Genomic DNA, 27,449 nt, shown 5'->3' with positions numbered 1-27,449 from the left:
CAATGTTCTGCAAGAGCTGCCTAAAGAAGTGAACAGTGCAAAGTGCCCAGTGTGCTGCCAATTCATACCCTAGCTCAAGACTTACTGCGCTCTGTAGGAGACGAGACACAAGCAGAAGCAGCTCATGCCTTTTTTTGTTTTCCCCTTGCTCTTGTTTAGTGTAGCCTGCAGAGGTGTCTAGGCTGCTTTAACTATTGCTGTAATTCAGGAATGCTGGAACATCCTCTATAGTATCAGCTTAATGCTCTGGGATCCTTGAGGAAGGCAAGTGTTGTGCAATTACCAAACTTCCTTATTCTTGTTTCTAGACCTTTTGTGGATATTCCGCTCTGTTAATATGATGCATTAGAAGGCTTGTGAGCACAATGAGTCAGTCATCTAGCATTAACTCCCAATCAGCTTACTCAGCTGTAAAAAACCTTGAGTTTATCTGGGAATGCCGCCACCTCAGTCCCATTTGCAAGTGCAGCCAAAACAGCAGCAACTTCTCTCATTTTTCCTTTTCCTGTATTTGCCAGCAAGCTCTAATAACTACTTGAATTGCAAGACACGGTGATTTGAGCATTTGACCTCCTTCATGAATCATCTGTACAAGACATACAAACTGCCGTGTTGAATAAGGCCATAACTTCACATTGCACATACAAGCCTCTTTCATTAAATGAGCCCCCTAGTTAAACTGCTGATGTAGTTAACTGTGCCAGAAATGTCAGATTTCTCATGTATGTCACCACAACTGAGGGAAAACAAGAGGATTTAGAAACTTGTGATGGGTACCAACCCCTTCCATAAAGGATCTTGTCTTTAAAGTGCCGATCAAGTCATGCCTTGAAGTACAAGCATGCCTTGACGGTGACCCAGATAGAGTAGCACATAGGGGCAAAAGAAAGCAAGAAGGGCTGTATTACAGAAAAAAAAGTATGCGATGGTTGGTTAAGGCCAGAGAAGGAAACACATTTTTCATGATGCTTTGGGATCATAAGGGTGATTAAATAATAAAATCTCTGACTGACTCGGTTACTTCTCCAAGGGAACAAAGACGACAACAAAAAGTCTTGTGTCAGTTCTCATTTGATCATAAAATAAGTTAATAATGGGCCTGGGTGAGGGAAATCTATCTTGTTTTCTGAATTCTTATAAGAAAAAATAAATCACTGAACTTCTAAAGTCTAAACAGTAAATTAATTGAAATGTGAAGTAATTTTTTCTTTGCAAAAATATGGTAGCAATCATGATGACAGCAACCTGCTCAAGGCACTACCAGTTACTGCTATAAGGAAGAGGAACAACTGTTTAATGCGGGCCTCACTGAAGTTTTGCTGAACAGATGTCTCCCACTGGGTGATGGCAGTGGACTTTGGATCAGGTACTGCATATGTGTTACTGAATTAGAGAAGTTACTGTTTAATTAAAATTAATTCCATTGATACATATAAGAATTATTTCTAGTTTTCAAGGTCCTACATGAGAAAAATACACCATGGATGTTAATTTAAGAGAAAGTTTGATGTTCGTGATTCAATGCATTTTATTTATTCCTTTCTTTGAAATTGTGATTTCTTTTTCTTGTCCAAAATTCTGCGGTGAACAAAAGGACATTATTTCCAAATACGTTTCCCAGGTCAAAATAAATGTAACATCATGTTGGTCTTAGTGCCAAGAGAATTCAACCAGGATGCTGCTTAAGATTTGGCAGATACGAAAGTGGAAAAATAAATATTTCTCCTTTCAGTGAGTAAAGCCTTTTTTGATTCCTCAAACTGTCCATTCAGTGTCCCTTTGTCACAGTAATTGCCCATTGGTTGTTTCCCTCCTGAAACTCCTTCCGTGCAATACATTTTGCTGATAAAACTTGTGTATATACTTTGGGGGTAATGCTGGTGAATATGTTTTGTGACAAGGAGACAATTCAAATGACAGTAAGTCCGGGTTAAGAGAGCTTTCTGCCAGAATGTCTCATTAGAGCCCCCCAGTCTGAAGCCACTGTCGTACTGGTGCTGTACAGTCCAATTTAATTGGGCTGAGGGACTGATACAGCACACTGCTCTTTTGACAAGCAGTGTAAACTCATTCTGCCCATCATGACACTTTGTGTTTTTTTTTAAAGGCTTCACACACACCACTTGGGAATGAACTTCAAAGCACGTAGCATTTCCTTTTTCAAATCGCCAAATATTCTGTATGAAAGCTGCGTTTTTTCCTCCCTCAGAACTTACCTGTTTTTTCCAGAGTTGTGGGCCATAAATGCCTAGTTTCTGGTGTCCCCCTTTTTTTGTGGGTAATGTTCCAGATCACACAGTTGTAATTTAAACAGACTGTGGATCTTCTTGGGTTGGACAAATTACAGATGAGAAAAACTTGCCATACTGGTTCAAACAAGGAGTTCAGGGCAACCAGCTTTTCATGGTTACTGCTTCTGATTTGTTATTCTGAAAAGTTTAATACTAATAGGCAAATATCTAGTGCTTTATTGAGCTTTCACTGTTCACCGAGAGGCAATGCTGTTTTGAGAGCTATTTCAGATTCTCAAAAACTAATCTCAAAATCCCCCCAACACAATGCATGAAAAATGCTAGTGCTGAGTTATACCTGTTGCCTTCTAGCTTAATGATGGATTTTTACAAGGATCCTAATGCTGTTCCAGTGAACTTTAAGTTTTGATGCTGATTGGGCAGGTTGCAGAGATGTCACATACAAGAACTGCATGAGAAGAATGAATGAAAAGTAGATGCAACTCTGAGCCACTTTTCTATCTATAGTGGAGCCAAATCTAATTGCTCTGTTAATAGCAAAAGACCTTGGGCTTCAGAAGGCAGAACTGATTTTTATATTTTTTATGTACATACATACATAATTAATCTCATTTGCATAATTAAGCTATGAATTTCTAGATGTTCAAGATGAGGAATTAAGTGGATGCTCAAATTATTTTCCTTCATCTATCCTTTTCAATACTCTTCTGCTACTGTTTTTTTTTAATTTTCTTATTCCCAACTATGAAGCCAGATTCTTGAAAATTGTTCTTTCTAATACAACCTAAATATATTCAAATTGAATCATATTCTGGGTACTAGCGAAATTGGTTGATTGGGAAATGAGGCAGATACATTTCAGGATTTTTCTTTTGAAGTTTGTGAGTCAATTGAATATTCAGTTAAGCAGGGCTTTCATGCCAGCAGAGTTGGAATAAACAGGGGCATTGCCAGTTTGTTCCACACATTCCTTCTGCACATTTGGCCCAGAGTCCTGAGAGCTGTAAGACTCTAACTTTGGTTAGAGGTAATCACCTCTTAAGTTTTAATGCATAGTGATTTTCTGAAGCTGAAAACTGGGGTCTGGAAAGAGATAATTTTTCTTTGCTCTTGAACTACATCAGTATGCTACCAAACAGCAGCTCATCATTATTTTCTGCCACCCCCTTTGTTTTTACTGTAACATACCCAAAATGTGCTGAGTGCTACACACAGAAATGAAAGAGCTTGTATTTAAAAAGCAGAAGAGCTGGGGAAAGAGACTGAACATGGAGGCAAAATTACTACAGTGGATTATGGCTGGGTGGCTCTATTTTCAAGCAAACAAGCTTCTTAGAGCAAAGGAGAGAAAAACTGAGAAAGAAGTGTGAGGATGAGAGGAGAAAGCATGAGAACAGAGGAGGAAAAGAGTAGGTTGAGAAGTTGCTTTTCAGGGTTGTTGAGACTGTATGATATGAGGTTCAACATTTTTAGAGACAGAAAAAGCAAGTGGATTCATGTGAAGTAAGGGGAGAAAGCAAATTCTTTTCAGTTTAGCCTCAAGATCTACCAATCAGATCAGGAATGATCTTCATCAAAATAATGTTTAAAACCTTCAGATCAGGAGTTCCAAGGCTAACACCAAGAGTTATTTCAAAAGAGACCAGAACATAGCTGACTTCTATCACATAGTTTCATTTGAATTTTCAGGAATACCACTGCAGATATTTAAGTCATTTACTATATGTTGTTCTATACATACTGTCTAACCATATGTGAAGGAGCAGCCTTGAAAGATAAATTCTGTGTTTTCTTCCTAGCCTTAATTTTCAACTCATCTCTAATGGCAGACTGCTAGCGCTAGCCTGTCTCCACTTGTCAATTTTGGAATTCTAATTCTATGACAGGTGAGCATCAGAATGTAACATTCTGTTCTAAAAGTATTTACATCTTCACTCTCTGCAGCTCACGCTGTTTTTTTCAAGTCTGCCTGGTTTTTGTAATCAATCAACACACGGAACAAAAACCAAGGGGCAAATAAATACAATCATGAAGAAAAGGAGAAGTAATATAAAAATCACAGTAACTCACACTTGGGATGTCCTTGCCCTTGCTGTCTTTACTGGAAGCTCCACTCAGCTGCTCAATTAAACTGTAATGTGTTAATTGTTCAGGTCCATCCTCTCCAAAATGGCCATAGAGACTGTGTTGGTATAAATCCAAGATTGACATCGGGTTCCCCAGAAATGACTTTCTCTGATTTTGTTTTTCCTGCTCAGCTGTAAGAGATGTTAAAAATAATATCATTATGGCATTATGATGAAATGCAGTCTACATACATTGTAATTTAATTTTTAAATTTTTAAATGTATTTCAAATGTTCTAAAGTATCTGGAATTCAATGTGATAAAAGCATTAAAACACTAGCTCCTAACTGTCCCATCAACATATATACAGGGGACTCTTCAACCTTAATATTCAAGTTCAAGGAGATGGTATGAGACAGCCAGAATTAATTTCCTTTCTTTTTTAATTATAGATGAGAGGGTTAATCTGGGGGATTGTTCTACTTTTTTTTTTTTTTGCGGTAAGTTTTTGTTCTTCTCTCTTAATAGCCTTACATGGCAGGTGTGCTAAGTTCCTTTAGCATGTCTTTCAGTTTGACTATATTTGATAATTCTTTCCTTCTCATTACATTTTTAGCTAATGAATACAACGGTATAAAAAATACACTAGTAAGGTAAGAAACAAGTCCTACCCATTTCTTATAGAACCTACCATAATACAAGAACATTACGAATAAAAACCTCAGTTTCCAAAGTCCAAGGCTGAAAACTAATTTGAAAGATCCCAACAAAACTAAACAAATTTTCTGCAGCTTCGTAGAGATGCACAGGAGACAGGCTTGCATAACCATTAGCTTCTTTCCTCACACTTGTTACACAAACTTCAACTCTACCTTATAACCTATAGCATTAGAAGAACCTCTGCCTCCAGTGCCTCCAACAGAATTGCATCAGGATAAAACCTTTATGAAATTAGAATAAAAACATTTTCACGGTTGAAACGGAAGAACCTGGAATAGTTGGCTTATTTCCTGCTATCCTACTGGCCTCCTCCATAACACTGGGCAATGTACTGGGAGTCTCATCCAAAGCCCACTAAATCAAGGAAGGTCTTATCATTGACTTTTAAGAGTCTCCGCATCAGGCACTCATTCTCTCAGTCTTTCTGTTCCCTGGTCATAAATGGAAAATTAAAATCACCCCAACATTATAATTGTGCAGCCAGTGAAAGTTCATTAATGTTTTGGTGACTCATCTAATAAATATAATTATCTATACATATAAAAATATTCTCTTTGACTTGGTTCGCTGCAGTCCCTGCCTGAGCCTCATGTGGATGTTTTGAGGTTATATCACTTGTGTGCATAAAGAAGCTAAGATTTCTGAACACAGAATGGCATAAAGTGTTGCTATTAATACGATGTGAGAACTGCATTTGTAGAGTGCAGAACAGAAATCCTGACCATAAGGAAGGGCCATAGCAGAAATACTTTTGCAATAATGCTTTATAATTTTCCTTCCTATTTGTCTCAATCATAATTATGAATTTCAGTTCTGTTACTAGCCCAAAAGTTAGGCATATACACAAAATTAATGATTTGTTATGTAAAATGGAGACTTCATGTCATCCTTAGGTATCCTTTAACTTGGAATTTGCTGCCATTTAATTCAACTGCTTGCACACGATAACATCCTTTTTTTTCAAATTGTGATCAATACAGAATAAAAAAATGCTTATCTGTCTCTTTAACAAACCACATCTTTCTTGTATTAGAACATGACTTGTAAAAAGCTAAATCTGTAAAAAGTGTTTATGGGCTGAGTTAAATGACTTGCAACATTTCATACAGATTAAAAATATGAAGTTACCAGAGTAATGTAAATAAACAGTCCTAGCTTCCTACTTCGCTTGCTCTGTGGTGGAATCACAAAAAATGGATTACCTCTGAAAATGCCAAATGTTTAAGTCCAACTCCCAGCAGATACTAAAGAACACAATCTGTCTGTTGACAGTATCTAGCTGCCTATAGCATTTTTAATGCATTCATCACTGTGGTATCTACTGTAGGTGCTAATCTCTGCTAGGTCAAGCACACCGCTGTGCAGAGGGTCAGCACAAATCCTATGAATCACTGAAGTACTGCTTAAGCTCTCAGAGCTTCAGTGGTGCTTAGACCTTGTCCTGGCCTTTGCACTTGCCAGAATTTATCTCCTGCAGGGAAGCCATCAGCTGCGTAGGCAAGGATATGAGCCATGCTCTCCTCTCCCTCCTAGAGGGCACACATCTGCACTGAGTGGTGGCTTGCAGCATGGCAAGCTGGTGGTCAAGACAGGACAGCAATTTCTTGGGTTATTAAACACACAGAAAATGATAATCTCAAAAACTTCCCTTAATGTGTTTTTATCTGTTGGAATTCAGTAAATTCCACATCGCCGTCAATTCTCACAAAAAGGTCTGGTACTTGAAAATGGCAATATATACATGGAGGACAATGAAAGAGAATTCACTATGGCACCATAACCAACATTGCTTTGATATAGAGGTTGGAAAACTATGGCCTTGATCATTGGGTTATTTCAACTGACTAATATAATTAAAAAGAAAAAGAGGGAAGCTATCTTTATAGTCACCTTTAAAATTTTGTAATAATGTAACAGACTTCTTTTTACTTACACTGCAGGGATTTATGCATAAAAACCTACAAGTTAAGCCCCTGCTAGCACAAATTGTGGAAGAGAAGAACAAAAGACACATACACAGAATAAAAAGCAAAAAGTAATACAAAGCTAATGGAAAATTAGACTGAAGTAAGATCTGGGGTTAGAAAGTGAAAACTAGACAGAAAGTCCAGTGAAGGACACTATATGCTGCTGAGTCAGAGTGGAGATGAAGAATATATATTTTTATGTACAAATTTTCAATTACCTTGTTTGTTGTTCTTTGTTAAGTCTACTAAAGTCTCCTCTGCAGTTTTAAAATAACTCATTTCATACTCTGGCTCCGGCTCAGTGTCACTGCTGCTTGCAGAATAAGTACACACTCTCAGAGCTTTGTCCTGTACAAATAAGGGTATTGCAGGCATTCAGATGATGCATATATATCAGAATAATGCCGAAGATGGTATTAGGAGTGGAACATTTTATATTCATCATGCAGCGTAAATGGATAGTTCAACTGGAAAAAGTCTGCATTACCAGTTTAACTAACCGCTTCTCCTTCAAGTAAGTAATCATCAGTCTGACGCGGGGGAAATAACACATTCTTGTCCTGGTAAGTCTCCTGAGTTAGTCTGGCAGACACAGTCCAGATTTTACCATTTTTTTCACTGCAATGCTGTTTTCAAATCTACCAACATTTTCAAATACTTTCATCCACCAAGTTCAGTTTTAAAACTTCTCAAGTATGTTTAATACCATGTATTTGTAACATATAAAATTATCACACAACAAATGGTTTGCTGCAAGCAATTCTAGAGTCAATTAGGATGGCCAGCAGACAATACTTTTGCTTTCTATACCAGTAAATCCTAAATTCTTCCTAAATCCATGTCCCTTGTCCTGGCATTTACATTACAGTACTGGAGAACCCTTAATCCCCAAATGATTCTTATCCCATTTCTCTTTAGGAAGCAACATTAAGGATTTTCTTCTGGAACTAAAGAGGAATACTGACAGCTCTGGACAGCTTCTAATCATGGAGGGCCTGAAGGCTTAAACCTTTCAGGAGCAGCAGCTCAGTACAATAAAACCCACAAAACAGCTGTGGGGAAGCCAAGCCCAATACTGCTGAGTTAATGGCATCTACAGGTACAAATACCACCTACTATCCTAACCCCAACTGCCTATCAATGGCTCAAAAGAGTTTTTAACTCTGTTTTTCAAAGAGTGTTATTAATTTCCCCATCTTCCCACCCACGGTGTAGTTTTTAACTGATGCAGAAGGATATCAATTTGACAGGAAGCACATACTTGTGGATAGCATGTACCTGAGGGTACCTGCATGTAGCCAGGTATGCCCAACATTACCTTAGAATTAGGAGAATGTAAGTCAGCTGTAGTCCTGAAGACATTTAGACACATTCAGATGCCAGCTACACCCACACTGACCTTCTGACTCTTAGGCACACTAATTAGCAGTAACACATGTATCCTGTATCTTGTTAAGATGGTTTTGGGACTGGAGGTGGTCAGTCACACCTGGCTCAGGGTGAAGACCACACTGATGTGATTGTTACTCGGAAGCCATCACTATTGCATGACAGAGGATTCATCACCAGTTTGTCAATGACAAACTGTTTCTGTTTCTATTCTAAATATCCAAAGCATGGGCCATATGAAAATGCAAGAAACCCCAGTCAGTAAATACATGGACAAAGCAGACAGTAAAAAAAGTTACATAACAAAAGAATTTTAGCCTCTTGTAATGTAAGGCTTATTATCTAGCAGTCTGACAATTTCCTTGCTTAACGCCCACTTTCTTGATAAAGTTTTTTTCTCTCTTTGCTAATCTGCTGACCCTGTACTTCTGGCAGGGCTTGGCATTCCTGAAGATAAATAACTTGACACCCATACACAGTAGCTTTTACACAGGTATATGCATAGGCCTGTTCATTCTTTCTGCAGTTTTCATTAAAAGATTGAAAGACAGACATATCATTGCAGGGATTAACCAGAACCACACAGAAACATGTAAGAAGAGTATTTTCCCTTTTACAATACCTTCATACCACATCTGCTCAAATGCTTATACTACACATCCACACATACAAGGAAACCTTGGCCTGGCGTAAAAAAGAGATCTGAATCTCATGGAAAACAAACAAACATGATCGTTCTTGAAGAGAAAAACAGGGTAAAAGGACTCCATTTCCTTGTCTATAAAATGCCCGTGAGGTTTTTAATTAAAACATGTTTACAAAGAAATCTTTGGCAGCAGGCTGGCCAACTTGGTGAGGCTGGCTTTAAACTGAAGGACTTGGGGGGCAGGGTCCAAAATGGCAATGCTAATACCATCACATCCAATGGAGGATAAGCCAGGCCAAGCACAGCAGTGACAAAGGTGCCTTAGCTGCCTCATGAGATGACAATCAGAAGACCAATCACGTCAAGGGTGTGCATGGCTATAGTGGGTCCTCGTGCACCCCTCCAGGGAAACCTGTGTGCTCAACTACCTCTCTGAAATGCCTGTATACCAATGCACACAGCATGGGGAATAAACCAGAGGAACTAGAGATCTGTGTGCGGTCACAGGACCACAATCTGATTTCAGTCACAGAGACATGGTGGGATAGCTGGCATAACTGGAATGCTGCCATGGATGGCTACAGGCTTTTCAGGAATGACAGATCAGCAAGGCGAGGTAGGGGACTTGCTCTTTATGTGAGGGAGCAACTGGAATGTACTGAGATCTGCGTTGGAGCAGAGGAGGAATGAGTAGAGAGCTTATGAATAAAAATTATGGGGCAGGCAAATATGGGTGATACTGTTGTGGGCGTTTGCTACAGGTCACCTGATCAGGAAGAGGAAGTTGATGAGGCCTTCCACAGACAGCTGGAAGTAGCCTCACAATCACAGGCCCTGGTCCTCAAGCGGGACTTCAACCACCGCGGTATTTGCTGGAGAAGCAACACAGTGAGGTGTGCACAATCCAGGAGGCTCCTGCAGATCATCAAGGGTAACTTTTTGACACAGGTGGCGGAGGAGCCAGTGAGGTGAGATGTGCTGCTGAACCTTATACTAACAAACAAAGAAGGTCTGGTTGAGGATGTGAGGGTTGGGGGTAGCCTTGGCTGCGGTGACCATGAGATGATGGAGTTCAGGATCCTGTCTAGTAGAAGCAGGGCAACAACCCTGGACTTCAGGAGAGCTAACTTGGGCCTCTTCAAAGACCTGCTTGGAGGAATCCCATGGGTTAGGGCTCTAGAAGGCAGGGGGGTCCAAGAGATCTGGTCAATATTCAAGGACCACTTCCTACAAGCCCAAGATTGGTGCATCCCTATGAGGAAGAAGTCAAGCTGAGGAGCCAGGAGACCCACATGGATGAGCAAAGCGCTTCTAGAAAAACACAAATGGGAGAGGGAGATTCACAGTATGTGGGAAAAGGGACTGGCCACTTGGGAGGAATATAGGAACATTGTCAGGATTCACAGAGATGCGACGAGGAAGGCCAAGGCCCACTTGGAACTAAATCTGGCAAGGGATGTCAAGAATAACAAGAAGGGCTTCTTCAAATACATCAGTAGTAAAAGACAGACTGGGGAAACTGCTGAATGAGGTGGGTGCCCTGGTGAAACAGGATGCAGAGAAGGCAGAGTTACAGAATGCCTTCTTTGCTTCAGTCTTTACTGCTAAAGCTGGCCCTCAGGCATCCCAGCCCCAGAGGTGACAGAGAAAATCTGGAGAAAGGAAGACCTCCCCTTGATGGAGGAGGATGGGGTTAGAGATCATTTAGGCAAACTGGATCCTCACAAATCCATGGGCCCTCATGGGATGCACCCGTGAGTGCTGAAGGAGCTGGCAGATCCAAGCCACTCTCCATCATCTTTGAAAGGTCATGGAGGACAGGAGAGGTGCCCAAGGACTGGAGGAAAGCAAATGTCACTCCAGTCTTCAAAAAGGGGAAGAGAGAGGACCCAGGAAACTGTAGGCCAGTCAGTCTCACCTCCATCCCTGGAAAGGTGATGGGACAGTTCATTATGGAGGTCATCTCCAGGCATGTAGCAGAAAAGAAGGTTATCAGAAGTGGTCAACATGGGTTCACCACGGGAAGATCATGCTTGACCAACCTGACAGCCTTCTATGATGTCATGACTGCCTTGGTAGATGAAGGGAGAGCAGTGGATATCGTTTACCTCGACTTCAGCAAGGCTTTTGACACTGTCTCCCATAACATCCTCATAGGTAAGTGTAGGAGGTGTGGGTTAGATGAGAGGACATTGAGGTGGATTGAGAACTGGCTGAATGGCAGAGCTCAGAGGGTTGTGATCAGTGGAGCAGAGTCTGGTTGGGGGCCTGTCACTAGCGGTGTTCCCCAGGTGACTGTGCTGGGTCCAGTCCTGTTCAACATATTCATCAATGACCTGGATGCAGGGACAGAGTGTAACCTCAGCAAGTTCGCTGATGATACCAAGCTGGGAGGAGTGGCTGATACACCAGAAGGCTGTGCTGCCATTCAGCGAGACCTGGACAGGCTGGAGAGCTGGGCCCAGGGGAACCTCATGAAATTCAACAAGAGCAAGTGCAAGGTCCTGCCCCTGGGGAGGAACAACCCCATGCACCAGTACAGGTTGGGGGTTGACTTGCTGGAAAGCAGGTCTGCTGAGAAGGTCCTGGGAGTGCTGGTGAACAACAAGCTGATCATGAGCCAGCACTGTGCTCTTGTGGCCAAGAAGGCCAACGGTGTCCTGGGGTGCATTAAAAGGAGTGTGGTCAGCAGATCAAGGGAGGTTATCCTCCCCCTCTACTCCGCCCTAGTGAGGCCACATCTGGAGTACTGCATCCAGTTCTGAGCTCCCCAGTTCAAGAAAAACAGGGAACTACTGGAGAGAGCCCAGCGGAGAGCTACGAAGATGATCAGGGACTGGAGCATCTCTCTTGCAAGGAAAAGCTGAGAAACCTGTTTGTTCAGCCTGGAGAAGAAAAGACTGAGGGGGGATCTTACCAATGCTCATAAATATCTAAAGGGTGGGTGTCAAGAGGATGGGGCCGGACTCTTTTCAGTGGTGCCCAATGGCAGACCAAGGGACAATGGGCAGAGATTGGAACATGGGAATTTCCACCTGAGTATGAGGAAAAACTTCTTTCCTGTGCGGGTGCCAGAGCAGTGGCACAGGCTGCCCAGGGAGGCTGTGGGGTCCCTTCCCTGGAGACATTCACACCCCGCCTGGATGCGTTCCTGTGCCCCCTGCTCTGGGTGTGCCTGCTCGAGCAGGGGGGTTGGATGAGATGATCTCCAGAGGTCCCTTCCAACCCCTACCATTCTGATTCTGTAATAAACCATGAAGATGAAGTACCTTTGGGTGCTGTATTATTAATAAATAATGAGATTGCAAATGAAGAGCAAGAAAGTAAATGTAGCTGTAGATTGCTAGTTACTCTTCCCACTCTATTAAAAACATTCACCATTTCTGATTCATTACACCACAATATGTATCTCATTTAATAGATGACACTTAATTTATACCTTTGTTTTAGTAGTTTTCTTGGTGGTCCACTCTGGAAGAACTTTTCTCTTTTCCACAGTTTCTTCAGTACGCTCTAATGAGGCAGAGGTCACAGAACTTGGTTCTTGTTCACTTTGTTTTGCAAGGTTAATTATTCCTGAATTAAGAGAGAGATTATTTAAATTGTAGATCTCATCAGTATCTTCATGACAGTGTTTCAATTATAATTCAGTAAAAACTGGGGGCAAGTCATGATACTTTCATTATGTCAAATAATATCTTACTACTCAAAGCAACCACTTATTAACTTACTGGAATAATTTTAACAACTGCAGTGGCAGAACCTGATCCAAAGCCTTTTCGAGTTAACCAGAGAAAAGGAAGGCATGGATTTAGATCCCTCTAATAGTTTTCAAATATATACTCTTTCAAATCAGAAACAACACTCAATAGCTAGTTCTGGGCATTCTAGGATCCGCTTTGCTGCTTTATGTTCTCAGAGAGAGAACAGTCTGTTAACATAAATACAATTAGAAGTACCTTTCTAGCAGAAATTCTCAATCAGCTAGCCTTTTTATTTGCTATATTTGCACTATGCAAAATCAGAACATCAAAGAAGATGGATGGGGCATATGAAATAAAGTGATAATTGCAATTTGGATGAGAAAGCGAGAGAGAAGAATCAAATGAAAATATTCTAGTAAAGCATGAGTTGACCCCTCCATCTGATGTATACTACTTTTTTTTTTAACATCTCTTCATGACAATTTAATTAAGGTACAAACCTTACGAGGTTGGTGCAGTGAATATTAGCATTAAGATCAGAACAATCTTACTGCTACTGACTTCTTATGAAGCAATTCAATGCTTGCAGTTTCTGTTCAATTTGTTATAATGACAGTGTTTAATCGTGGACTCTACTCTATAGCACACTGCTGAATTGAGGTCACACATGTGGCCATTCAAGCATGTAGCATATAATCTATAACTAAGATTTCTCTTCTGAATCCTTCTCTAGCTGTACCATTAATTAACAGTACATTTATTTTAAAAATACCAAGTATTAAAATATCTTTTATTTAGCTTCGCTTTGAAACAAGCAGGGGAGTCTGCAATGAAGCATACAATATGTGTTTGCAGTCTATTATACCATTACGCACTAGGAATATTGCTAAATCAACTAAGTTCTAAGATGTTTAATTAGAAATCTTCTGTTATGCATCTTATGAACATATTAAAAACACTTGTTCCTCCTAGGCTCAGTATACATCAGCTCATTAGCAGAACACATATTTTATGGCCTTAAACTAAGCTTAAACTTGGTATTTAACCTTACATGTCAATTACATGGAATCTGTCTTATAGATAGAGTGCTACAGATTTATGCAAGTTAAACACTCACAAATTTATACAGAAGCAGTAAATACTTATGCTGACAAAGTGCTAACAACCATAACCCCAATAAATACATGACATTGCATTTGATCAAGACAAAACAATACTCTTCTCCATTTAACCAATTACTTTTACTGCATTTTGTACCATATCTATCATGCTATGAAAAATTCCCTGTTGTAAATGCTATATGTAATGATTTCTAATGTTATTGACATATATATTAATAGCTCAAAACCCTTCAAAAATGCATATACATTGTCAGTGTGCATTTATAAAAAACTGCACAGAGTTCAATGGAACTATTTACTAATATGAAGTTATTTGTTAGTCTTTGCTGGATTGCTAGTCCTTTTATTCCTTTGTCAGCTTTTGTTTTACAGTTTAAACACACACGTACCTGGTAAGTGAAAGTAAGGTTTTTTATGTTCGTATATAGAAATGTATTTGTATAATATAATAAGGTTACGGGGTCTTGTTTGAGGTCAAGGCTATATATTCATTGGGACAGAATTTATGCATTGAGGCCAAATGAGCCTTTAGTCCAACCCTGGTTTCAAGAGCAAGTCTTTAGGAATGTATCTTTCCTATGTCACAACATGGCTATGCTTTGTACTTCACCACAAAGTCTGATCCTGAATATTGCTTAACACCTGCATTCTTATTCGAGTCAAATTTTAAGGCTAGCATATGTTTTTTCTTCAAGTACTGTTTCTTGAGAAAAGGATTTAAGTACTTAACACATTTTTCTTCCTCAGATAAGCATTATGTGTAACAAAATTTCCACACGGCTCAGGTCACAAACTTGTTAACCTTATGCTTTCATAAGAAGAATATCTTCTGCACTGCATTTACCTTTTCTGTTATCAATTGTCATTATTACAGGACTGCTGCTAATGAAAACAGACGTCAGGGCAGAAATAATATGATTTTCAGTGTAATTGACATTTTACCTGAGGAAGCTGGTTTTGGAAGGCGACTTTGAAAAGGTCGTATACCTTTGGCAGTCATGGCCGGATCAGATGTCGAGTGACTAATTATGCTTTCCACAGACTCCTGGCTCTTAGCTGTTGAAGGCACTTCTCGCTCAAGAGTTTTGGCTTTTACTGAAGGAGCTGAAAGAACTTGCTCCGATGCTGCAAGGCCTTCTGTTTCCAAGGTTGATTCTTGCTTAGAAACGTGTCGCCCTGTAGATCGGTTCCCCGAGTCGGGGAGGGGGAAGGTTCCAATCCCACTGTCCAGTGTCCTCATCTGGCAGCAAGACTCTAAGATACAGGAAAATTGTGTGACGGGGTGGAGCTAAAGGTGTCGCTGGCATTTAAAGACAGTGAAAGGGTCTATGTGAAAAAAGGGCATTTACAAGGGAAGGTTTCAAGGAAAGAAAAACATTTTGCATTTTGTGAGTATGCTGTTACCTGTCATTTGTATGCTTTTGACACAGTGCATCTATCTAACTGAATACAATGAAATACCATTTTGAAGTGCAATTAAACTGACTAGCAGATGCCAAAACATTGAAATTGCCCTGCTTCAGAGTTACGATGTAATAACGAATAAGAAGGGCGTGTCTCAGAAAGTGACTGGAATTTTAAAATTATTTAGTTTGAAGGTCCACAGAAAATCTGGAGAGTACCAGTGTGAGGGACTGAGTAACATAATGTATTTCTTCCTACATAAACGCACACTCCACAAAAGCTTAGCCTCTCCATACCTTTGCCTTCTTCATTATTTCTCTTACGAGAAGGAGTTAATCAAAATGTAGCATTTATTCTTAAAAAAAATTAAGATCTACAGAATTTCCTAGAGACAGCCATCTCTCAGTGTGTCCTGAAAAACTTGGATAGCAACAGCCAAGCCTTCATCTACCTTGTTACACTCTGGTTCTGCTCATCCCATTTTGGATAAGTGTACATTTTCCAGCAGACTGCCAGACAGGGATACCTTAAGTACTTGGTTTGGAAGTAGTATGGTCACACACAGCCCTCCCGCTAATTCATCCTACTGGAGAGCTGCTCTACAAACCATGGAATAGAGAAATATGCAAGTGTAGATACGTGCATGTTGCTATTCTAGCAACTAGGATGTAACAGCACCACCCTGCCCTGTCATTTTCTACTGATTCCCAGAGACTTGCCTTGTGTTTGTAGAATGAGCAAACAATATCAAAGGGACTATGATGGCAAGGTCTTTCTGAGAGGTATAAACACCAAGGAAGGAACTTCAGCACTAATGGTTGGAAAATGAGCATAATTTAGGTTAAACATCTGGAAAAATCCCTCGATAGCAAGACCTTCAGTCTGTGGCAGACACTCCCAAAGGAAGTTGAGGAATTTCCTTTGCTTTGAACAATTTAATGCTACACTGGATAAAAGATACACTGCAGTGAACAATTGTACTCTAGCAGGAGATGCAGAATATGACCCAATATATCTTTTCTATCCCTTTTTCCTGTGTTCCTGAGTATTGATTTATTTTATGATATGCCCATTTATTATTTAAGTCTGTTGTAGTTAGCAGTCCTCTGTCAAGTCCTTTTCATGGTTTTTACCTCTGCAGTGTTTCTAATACTCTCAGAAATATTTCTCCTCTACAGGCTTTGCCTGTTTGCTTTTGAAATAAGAACATTAACATGGTCATTTTCTTTAACATCTTAACCTCAATGGGCCTTATTGGATAGCAAGTAAGAAATTACTTACAGATAAATTAAATGTCTATTTATGTTTCCTGGTTCTTGTCAGAAGAGGAGGAGTCTATATTTACATGGTTCTCATTACCTTATCCTTGTCACTGAGGGTCAAAGAAAGACTGAAAGTCATACTGAGCACATTAACTCACAGGGCCTAGCTAAGCTGCAACAGCGAAATGAACTACGCACTGCCTTTTAAAAGGGCAACAAGTGACTCTGATTTCTCTCACACAATTACTCATCCCAGTTAATTTTCCACGGGGAAAAAGAGATAAGGCGTGGAAACCACGGCTAGCTGGCAACTATGTTTCCCATCACATTTTTGAGCTAATGTGTCGTAATGATTTTAAAAGTTGGTGAAGGCTATCCAGGAAACATGAAAAATAAGAGAATTACATTTGGTTCTGCTGTGTCAAAGGGAGGTATCCCAGCCACTGAACCCTCTTACTCTAGTTATCCTTCCCCTAAGATAGTTTTTGTTTTGTTTTTGAATAGTAAAATACCTAGCTAGAAGTGGGTCAACCATTCCTATCAGGATGTGACAGAGCTAACAAAAGTAAGTTAAGATTCTAGGTGTCTGTCCTTGCTCTTTACTCTGTAGATAATCAAGCTTAAACAGTGTGTTAGCTCATGGACAAGCAATGCTTCAACTAATGACTATCAGTAACAGAGTTAGTAAATAAAGAAAAACACAGAATAAGAAAGGGCTTCCATTGGTTTCCTCTTGACCAGAAGAAAGACATTTGTGCAACACTGGTTATGTTGAAGAGGCAGAGCTCTTCAGCAGAGACATGGAGTAAACTGGAAGCGCCACAGAAAAGAACATCCTGAAAATGAATATGTGAAGAGTCTCCCCTCTACTCTCTGTACAGTTAATGCTAGACCTGATTTTGCAACCCAGTTCCACAGGGACTCTGAATGACTTTGTAGCACTGTTTCCTTTTTGAGCACTCTCTAAGAAACTAAGAAGTCAGTCCCTCCTAATTATTACATGAAAATTAAGTAGACTTAAAACGTATACTAAACAGCAAAGCTAAGTCTTCTGCTCGGAGCAAACTGGAAGATGAGCATGATTTTACCTCCTAAGGTCATGTTTCTTAAAATGCCATAAGGGTTTGTCTTGCTCACTGTTACCCTGCGTGTGTCTAGGAATGGACTACGAAAGCAGCGCCTCAAAATCAAGAGAAATGAATACCAAGGGCCATAATTCCAAGAAAATACAGTCTCCTGCTGTTCCCAAAATAATTGGGACAGTGATGGAGGAGCACACCAGAAGTGTCACATCGAATTAAAAGTAAAAATAGTTTTAAGCAATTATAGTCTTTCTTCAGAGACTTTGTCCATGATAAAGGAAATACACCATGTGGAAAACATTTTTAAAACATCTTACTAATTTTTAATGCTGAACAACTACAAAAGGGTCTGGCTTTCAAAGTGCTCAAAGCTCAGCAGTACCCCACTGTGACACTTAAAGACAGAGTTTTGAAAAAATCCTGTGACTCAACTATGTTGAGCAATCCTCAAAAGCCTAGTCCTAAATCCACAGAGTACACCACAAAATTCTTCATGGATGTTAATTTTTCACTAATAAAAGTAATTCACCCCTAAAGCTGTATTATACAAATAGAAAAGTATTGCTGAGAGCAATTTGTATTACTGAATGAATGAATTTACATTATTTTGTGCTGTTTTTAAACTTTTATGAAGCAACTGCAAAATAAAAAAATGCATTATACATCTCAGTGACAGCTTTCAAACCGAACCGTTCATGGCCCATCTGATTTCATCAGTTGCACTGACACTTCAAATGACTGTTATCAGCGAGAGCTACACAGGGCTACATAATGAAAATATGTAAAAGTTAAATCTCTGATGCTGCAACAGTACTACTCAATAGATGAAGAATGATTCTGCAAAACATGAAGTCTGAAAAGAGTTCTATATAAGCTTAACTGCTTTTGCTTGCGAATTTTTCCTGGCATACAAGCCAAATTCCTTGCCTGATTCTGTTTTGTTTCGCCTCTTTCCCCGCCAGGGAAGCAAGAAGATCACACAATGGTATTAGTTTTTATAGTGGACATAGATAGACTCACCATCTGCCATTTCACTGAACAATCAGACTAGAATCAAAAGTCTGAAATATTGAAATAGCCCCTTCCCTCCCTCCCATCATGTGGATTTGAGACTGAGCAGAAAACAAAGTCCCTGGAAGTTGTACTGTAGACGAACATTTCTCAAAACTGAAAACAGACATAAGGAAGGATTTAGAGACGTTTCTTGGAAATCATGAAACTCCTGACTGCATGGGAATCTTTTGATGACAGGGTGTTGTAAGAGCTTTGTGGACAATCTCCCCAGGGAAGAGGTTGACTCGGCCACGTTGGACACCTTCAAGATTCGTCTGGGCAGGGTGCTGGGCCATCTTGTTTAGACTGTGCTCTTCCTAGAAAGGTTGGACTAGATGATCCCTAAGGTCCCTTCCAACCTGTGATTCTGTGATCCTGTGATTCTGTGAATCTGAGAAAGACCTTTAACATTGAGATAATTCTCAGCTACTAAGCAAAAGGAGTTAACACTGCACAGAAGTTTTCTGAAAGTTTGCTGAACTCCCTACTCCTCAGTAATTTTCAGCTTTGGTATTTTCACAGGCAAGGTGGTGATGCAGTTTATGTCCTACATCAGCTGGACACCTTGGTAATTTGTACAGTTGTACAGGCTTTGGCATATTCCAACATCACTGGTGTTTCACCAGAGTTTTCTGGTATTGGGAGACCACCACGACCTCTTCAACATGAAGCCAGCACCCAAATTAGATGAAATAAAAAGGATTTTTGAAAATTGTGCACCATTCTGAGGGTATGAACAAGAGAAGAATAGAAAAGGGACATACACTCAGGCTGGTAGGTATCAGGAATTTTAAAAATGAGATCGTCGCTGGGGAAAATTATAACAGCAGCTCCTTCTGTGGGATTTTTACATCTTCCTCTGAAATGCAAAAATTAAAGAGTTAGATGTAAACATAGCCCACCAACAAGAACTGACAACCTAGAATTCACTGAAGTCTTTTAGGGCGTTCTCCTGAGCATGGATAATTTTAAAATGCCTCTTAAATACCAGCAACAGATCACTAAACCTGATTATTTTTCATTTTTCTTTATTTCTTGTGAAACATTTTCCAGAAAGATACCACAAACACACCACCTCTGTCCCAGAAACTAGCCCCCTGGTACAAATCATTGGAGACTGGGAGAGAATACCCAGGGAAGCTGACTGCTGACATTGCTTTTGTCTTCCGAGGCGCTGGTATCAGTCGCTCTGAGAGTGAGAGGAGCTCTTGGTTTGACCTGGTACCACACTGTTTTATGTTATATAGCTGCCTTCTCTGCTACTCTTTTTATACAAGGTACGTGAGAGAAAAATCAGTTTGGGGAAAAAATTAAAAGAAAACTTAGAACAGCTATTAAGAAGGGAATTGCTTCCAGCACAACAAAAGACACGTGTGTCCAGCCTCCCTGAGGCTAAGTTCTGCGCTGATGGTTGCGAAATAGGGTATTATTCAAAATAAGCAATGGGGCAAAATCTGTCCCACTTTTAGATGTCCAACGTGTTAATCTTTGTAATGTTGAACTTCTGTAAACCTGTGCTGAGTCCTAGCACATATCCAAGAGATTTCATGGATTTCATACAACAGAAGACATGAGGTGATGATGATGATTTTAAACACAACTTCTGATACACATTTCTTCAATAATGTGAAAAGATACTTTTACTAGGGGGGATGTTATTGTAAACAAGCCTTTAACTGAATAACTGGAGAGTGTTTAGAAATGTTTCCTCAGGTAAAGTAAAGATTCACATTCTCATAAAGTCTTTTTATATTATCTTAAAAAGAGTTTCACAGATGCTTAGTCTATTCACAAATCACATACCAGTCTTTCTTTACATAGGGACTGTGATACTTTTAAGAAATCCATATATTCACCCATGGTTATTTTGACCATCTAGTTAAAATAATATGTACGTTTCATTATGATGCTTAAATCATCCATAAAAATCTTTACGGAAACCACAAGATCCAAAGTTTTACCCACAGAGCTAAAACAATAAGGCAACAATCACCAATTCTATGAAGCAGCTATATTGTCTTATACGCATACATGTCACTCAAAATGGTCAGGCAATTCACCCACTTTGAATTAAACATAATAAGAGGAGACACTTCTGGATGTGGGCATACAGGGAAGGACTTCCAGGTCCTAAGAGGAAATAAATGAGAGGCCCTAACGTGTTGTAAATACAGTTTTGCCTTTCTACCAACTTGTGCCATGACTGCCAGAAGGCAGCCAGCCGCCCCTCACTGCTGCTAGAGGGGGTCAAGATTTCCAGAAGCAGCTCAGTAACTTCACCCATTCCTCATCAGGTAGAACCACGTTGTTACTAATGAAATATACTGATGGATACCAGATGCAATTACAGCAAACAGACATTTTCTCTACTTCAAATGACTGACACAAACTAACAGTTTCTATTTGGAGGTGGAAAAGCTACACAAGTGTGTATGCTACTTAACTTTGATGGCCATTAACGTTAAAGATAAACAGCAACAAAGAGGACAGATGTATTTTAGGTCAAAAATATCACAAGTAGTTCTGCTTAAATCAGGCCTTCTATGTATAATACTGGTAGCACAGGGACATATTTTCTTTCAAAGCAACATCCCACCTCAAGAAAACGGTGCAATTCTCCCGTGCTCACCACTACAGCTGGCTTGAGATCTTCCTTACATAAATTTTGAAGTTTTGGCCTACAAAACTGCACATGATTGACACAAATTTCAGCTAAAGCTTTGAGTAACCACCAGAATTTTCCACAGAAAGCAGACATTTTCAGGGGAAAAAAAACAGTCAAAAATAGCTCTGTATCAAGAACAGTTTCATTGGGAAATTTCCAGCAAGCTGTTTTCAGAAGCACAGACTCACTTAAGCCTTGAAAGAAGGTTTTGAGGGATATGTAACATTGAATGGGCTTTCTGCATTTAGGATACTGAAAATGAAAGGGCATAATTCCCATCAGTAACAGAATACACACATTCTAACAAATTACCTTTCTTTGTGTTAGATAGCTCAAGACTTTCTACTAAGCTGACACAGGGAACCAGAGAACATGTAGTTGTTTTCTTCTGAAACACAAAGGGAGTATAATTTTTCTAGTATTTTGAAACACGTCAAATTATTAATTAATAGGGGTTTTTTTTCAGAATGTAAATAGGTCTCTGCAAAATTGCTTTATCAGTTAATAAACATCTTTAAGCTACATGTGGCATTGGCAGGAAGAACTTAAACTACAGATGGCAAAACAGATCTCTTTATTTGCACATCCTTCTCTTCATCTGCAATGCTAAAGCAACCACAAAAAAAAATGTATTTCTGCCAAATCAATGTCAATTTTAAGTAGATTATTCCTTCTGGGTTTACACTATAATTTGATCCAATTAGTCAAAGATGAATGCATTATTGTTTTCTATCTAGATCTGAAGTATAACCAGTATGCAAAACAAAAACCCCGAAGGCTATCCTAGGTAAAACTAGAAAAGACACACATTTTCACAGCCCTGATAGTCTCATGGGTACTGCGTTGGTGAAATGGAATTACTTCTAACGTGTACTAAGGGTAAATGGGAGGACAACTGTGCAGTGTATTTTCAAATGATGGATCTACAAGTGAACTTCATTCATGGCTGCTTGAATCTGGGATTATAATTTATGCTTATTTATAATAACAACAACAAACACAATAAGTACAGACTTTACCGACTTATTCAGTGTTCTTTCTATTGCTTCTTCTTAGTCAAGCTTTTTTTTTGCAAAACCCACCAACTTCAATATGTCATTTGTCCAACAGTTTGACAGTTGTCTTCAGTTCTCCACGACCACAATACCATCTTTGAAATGTATTTTCTCTGTTGAAACAGATAATTGCTGCCTCATTTTAATTCCAGTGCCACCTTAAAGTACAATTCCATAGTAAATCAAAAGATTAGTTTTAATTAGTGAGTACTAATAATTTTGTACTCCAATTTGGCAGTTATCTATGGATTTGGGGTTTTTGTGTTTTTTTTTTTTTTTTCTTCTAGTAAGTCCTTCCCATCCTCCTCCAGGCATTTAGATCCCTTCCTTGCTTGCATGCTTGGAAAGAATGGTGGCAAGCTACTTGGAATTGGGTTGTTACAGAGAACAAAACTTTAAATGAGTTGGAAAAAGAACTTGGATAGTTCTTGGAATTTTCTACTCCACATCTCTCAGTGTCTATTAAATACAAAGGTCTACAATGCAGCTTCCCGCTGGGGAAGTCCCACCACCGATCACAGAATCACAGGTTGGAAGGGACCTTAGGGATCATCTAGTTCAACCCTTCTAGGAAGAGCACAGTCTAGACAAGATGGCCCAGCACCCTGCCCAGACGAATCTTAAAGGTGTCCAATGTGGCCGAGTCAACCACTGCCCTGAGGAGACTACTCCAATGGTGACTGTCCTCACTGTGAAAAACTTCCCTCTAATGTCCGATTAGAATCTCCCCAAGAGCAACTTGTGTCCATTCCCCCTTGTCCTCTCCATGTGACTCCTTGTAAAAAGGGAGTCTCCATCTTCTTTGTAGCTACAATATCTGGAACGATTTCTCTGTATTATGCTGTTATATTTTCATTCTAAAAATCTACTCACTGTTCTTAAGAGACAGGATATTAGAAATAGATATGATTTTATTCCTACTAGAAAAGAAATATTGAGACTTAAAATTCATGTGAAAAGCAACTTCAAGCTCTGTGTAAAAGGTAATTAAATGCAGTCCAGCTGCAGCCTGGCTGTCAGTGGGGCATCTTAGAAATACTTTGGGGAGCTATTCCTCTTCTTTTCTAGCTGTATGTCTCCCTTTGGTTTTAGTTCTGCACTTGCCAACCATCAGCTTTACAGATTTGCAACTGTTTAAGAAATCCTTATAGATGAGTAACAGCTAAGAAGAAAGAGAAGTCCTCACATCTGATGCAAGATGTGAATCCAAGGTAAGCAACAGGTCTGCCGCAATGCAGAATTGTGTCTTTTCAGGCTTTCACTGAGAAAGAATAGCCTTAGTACCCTGAAATGTAAAGGTTGGGAGCTAACAATTGCACACTGTCTGAGGAACATCTTACTGGGGATTGCTCACTCAAGGCATGGATGGATGCTTCCCTTCATTTGCTGTTCTCTAACAGAAAAGACATATCCCAACTCTCAGAAATTGTACTATGAGTAGCAAAGCCCAAGAAAGGAGGGTTTATTATTTACCCAGGTGCTAGCTGAGGGCTGCCTCAGCCATGCCTTTTCCATGTAACCACAGGCTACATTTCTCTCTTTATGCCTCAGTTCTTCATATTAAGAAACAGAGCTAATCACACCTCCCCGTTACACAGTGATATCGTGAGGATAAAGAATCTATGAGTTTGGCAACCAGCCTATAACCAACCTGCAATAGCTTGAATGTATAACACTTGTGTAGAAATACCTTTACTCTAGCTTTTTTTGAAGGCTGTTCAGGAATTAATAGCAAGCTGGAAAATTGAGACCGCAGTTATAAAAGAGAAGAGGTCACACGTAGCATCTCAGATACACGGGCTGCACACAGTGCCCAAGGGAGCATTTGCCACTGGCATTTGGCTGTTCCATTGAGGGTTTGTGTTCACTGACTAGTGCATTTGAAGCATTGAAGGATAACGGGGTGGAACCACTGATTTACCTGCTCTTAAGCAACTCTCTTATAAATTGGAGCTTGGTTTCACTCACATTGAGAGACTTTCTTTGATTTTCTATTCCCAACAGATAGGACTAGTGACAGTGCTTTAAGCATAAATGCTGACTCTTGTAAACACAGACCAATTTGTAAGTGCACAGGAAGTTCTGGGTTTTGCAAATACACAGGAGAACATACTATTAACATCACTGTTTTTTGTTTATGGTACAAAAAGACTGAAATTAAAGACACATGAATATTAAATAATGGTTTAAATAATTTATTTTTAGTTCTGCCCTGCAGATGACTTTACCTAAGGGTACTACTAATAAACAGTTGCAAGTATACATGCACACCTAAAAAAGACTGATTTTATTTCTTAATTAATGAGGTGAAAACTCATTAACAGAGTGAACACAGAGAGCTTTGAGTAACTTTTAGGTGAACTATAATTTTTCCATTTCAGTACTCAATTGTAGCTCCTCCAAACCAGCTCAATCACTGTGAAACTAACTGCATGGAAGCAGGAGTTGGTAAGAAACCATAATGATTTAAAGCCAGAATAATGACCAGAGATTTTTTCCAGGAATTTTATTTTTTGGAAAGAAAAAATGTATGCAATATTACATGGTGCTTCAAAAGCACCATTAGAGTGTGCATTTTGAAACAACATACTGGACCTCTTTGCACATTAAAGATAGGAAGTAGGGAAATTATCCACTCTGAATATATTTGTTGATTTCTTTATCTTTTCCTCACAGTGGATTGTCCAAACACTGAGAAATTCTCAAGTTCACCTATGTTAAAAACAATGCACTAATTGTAAAGGTATTATTCTCTATTACAGTGATTTTTTTTTTAAAAGCCTCTTTCTCTGATCTGCTATGATGGCTAATTGCATAATCAAATGTCAACAATTCAGGTCTCTGACAGAAGACGTGAATCAAAGCTCCTCAAACTCAGTTAAAAATGTCAAAGACAACTACATAGGATAGGCTATCCTATACTCAGAGTGAGAATTTGGCAAGATATATCGATACAGCTCAAATATAATTGATAATTCAGGTGAAAATGTATTTTTCATAAAAATTCTACTAGATCTCATTGTAGAAAAGGGGTACAAAGTCCATGTGAGCACAGCTGAAAAAATTACTCAACACATACTCATTCATAATGCTTTTCCATTTGCTCAGTTGTACGTCAGGTATATGAATTAGTGTTAATAGGAAATGCATGACAGAAGCTCTGCACATAGATCTACAGATGGTCCTAGCCAGAAGCAAAAAACATGTGAAGTAGAAAGTTTCAAATAGAAGGACTCATATTGTTATAAAGAATACTGGCATGTACTATCCTGTAGTAAGTATGATAATCAGGCACAGTCCTGATTTGAGTTATAAAAATTAATATAGGTTGTAAAGTAGTGTAAATCAACATAGCAGCATTAACTTCAGAGTTGAAGAACCCGGCCATCCTGTTTAATTGACATTTTAAGCCTGAATGAGACCAGCAGATTCTCAGTATCTTGAATAATAATTAGACTGTATCCTATAGATAATGTATCAAGAGACATGCTGCTTCTCGTTCTAGTGACAAAATTTGGTATTTCTGGGTGAATAAATGTAATGACAAAGAAGGAAATTAACAGCAAATCATTGTGGCTAATAAGGAAGTGTTGATCCAAAATATTAATTCTCTCCACAGAAGGAAGACAAGCCAGACAGTAGGCTGCAGCAGTGCTGTGGAAGAATTGGCAATTAGACAAGTGCTATGTGTACTGTCTTTTAAAGTACAAAGAAATGATTTGTCTTTGCCAGACTGTGAAGAAGGTAAGCTGACATAAATTAGAAGGCACTAATGGATGTTAGTTTCTTATTATTCACATTGGCAAGGTTCTCCATCATCTTCAAGGAACATAAGGAACAATTAGAGAAATACACAGAAAGTTTCACTCTATTATCCTAGGCTCCTTCAGACCATCATTTCAAAACTAATCCCTGAAGAAATACCCAAATGCCAGACAGAAGTCAAGAATGCAGTACAGCAGACACTATTCATCCCATTTCTAGTGGCCAAACCCACATAATGCTGTTCCTCTCACAGCTCTCTCCATTTTGCAGAGTAGCCTATTCATGTTCTCACCTGTATGAAAAACATGCACTAATAAAATTCCACTGAAAAGATGCAGAACAACTCAGTAGAAGGAGAGGATATTTAATCAGCTTTATGCACCAGTGTGAGTTGTTTCTGATGAGCAAGTTCTGGGATGGTAAATGAAGCATTGCAGAATGGTGCTCCACACTGCCCTGGAAGGCCACTCAACAGCACAACTACACCAAATCTTCAGTAACATGAATATTACAGTATAAGAGCACAGAACTGCTAAATGTTGTGTAAAGCCTCCCAAAGAAATGGCATTGGTTGTGGACAGAGTTAGAACAATATCCTTGAAGATATCCAAAACTCAACTGACGATGTAAGTCCCTGAGCAGAACTTCCAACCTATGTGCTTCTAGGGGTATGTTTCTACACCAAGACTATCAGTTGTTCTTGCAGTGTCTACTGGTTATTAAACAGGACTTCCCCTCAGTGATGCCTCTTTTTAGCTACTTCGGTTCAGAAAAGTAAGCAAGCCACAGACACAGGACATTTTAATGGTGTTGAAGGGTCAGAATGAGGATTTTGAAGTACAAAAGGGGAAGAACAGTGCTTGATACTTGCATTAAAATGTAAATACTTTGGGGATGGATATTAGATGGAGGCATGAAATGGCATAAACTTTGAGGAACTGACAGAGGCATTTAGGTGAGTGAAAGTACAAATGTAACTGATTTTTACCCAGCCGAGCTCAGTTCTGTTTGTGCATTTTCACATGTCTGAAGTATCCTGAGGACGTGATAAATAAGGAGGTTGTGAGGGTCTCTTCCATATCTTCCAGGCCCCTTATGGCACTAGCTTTTCAGGCTTTTTTTCTTTCTTATGAACAGTTTTGGATCCTGATGTTGCTAGAGGCAGGCAGCTTATTTTAGTATTTATTAATTAATCATTGTTCCAGCAACTGGGAACCTAGTCCTTTGGATTAACATCCAAGCTGGTTAGCTATAGCAAGTGAGCATGTTGTTAAGGTGCCTGCTACACTGAAGTCCCA

The 27,449-nt window shown here is 39.4% G+C and overlaps 1 protein-coding gene across 8 annotated transcripts in view; it reads right to left on the bottom strand.

The window, feature by feature from the left end:
* The window catches only part of NCKAP5 (NCK associated protein 5), a 410,016-nt gene that overhangs the window by 23,255 nt on the left and 359,312 nt on the right, over positions 1-27,449 (bottom strand). For 6 of the 8 annotated variants that reach the window (XM_075092891.1, XM_075092890.1, XM_075092894.1 and 3 more), the window contains 4 exons: positions 14,808-15,119; positions 12,480-12,616; positions 7,224-7,353; positions 4,323-4,510 (listed from right to left, as the gene is read on the bottom strand). In XM_075092891.1, the coding sequence (XP_074948992.1) occupies positions 4,323-4,510; positions 7,224-7,353; positions 12,480-12,616; positions 14,808-15,119 (767 nt within the window). Of the gene's footprint in view, positions 1-4,322; positions 4,511-7,223; positions 7,354-12,479; positions 12,617-14,807; positions 15,120-19,411; positions 19,526-27,449 lie in introns of those variants that run through there. The other 2 variants (XM_075092893.1, XM_075092897.1) reach the window with 2 other exon arrangements.

The sequence above is a fragment of the Phalacrocorax aristotelis genome, chromosome 5 (assembly GCF_949628215.1).
Source record: "Phalacrocorax aristotelis chromosome 5, bGulAri2.1, whole genome shotgun sequence".
In the NCBI taxonomy this organism is placed as follows: Eukaryota; Metazoa; Chordata; class Aves; order Suliformes; family Phalacrocoracidae; genus Phalacrocorax; species Phalacrocorax aristotelis.
Note: the sequence above shows the minus strand (reverse complement) of the source record. Positions and strands in the feature narration are given on the sequence as shown.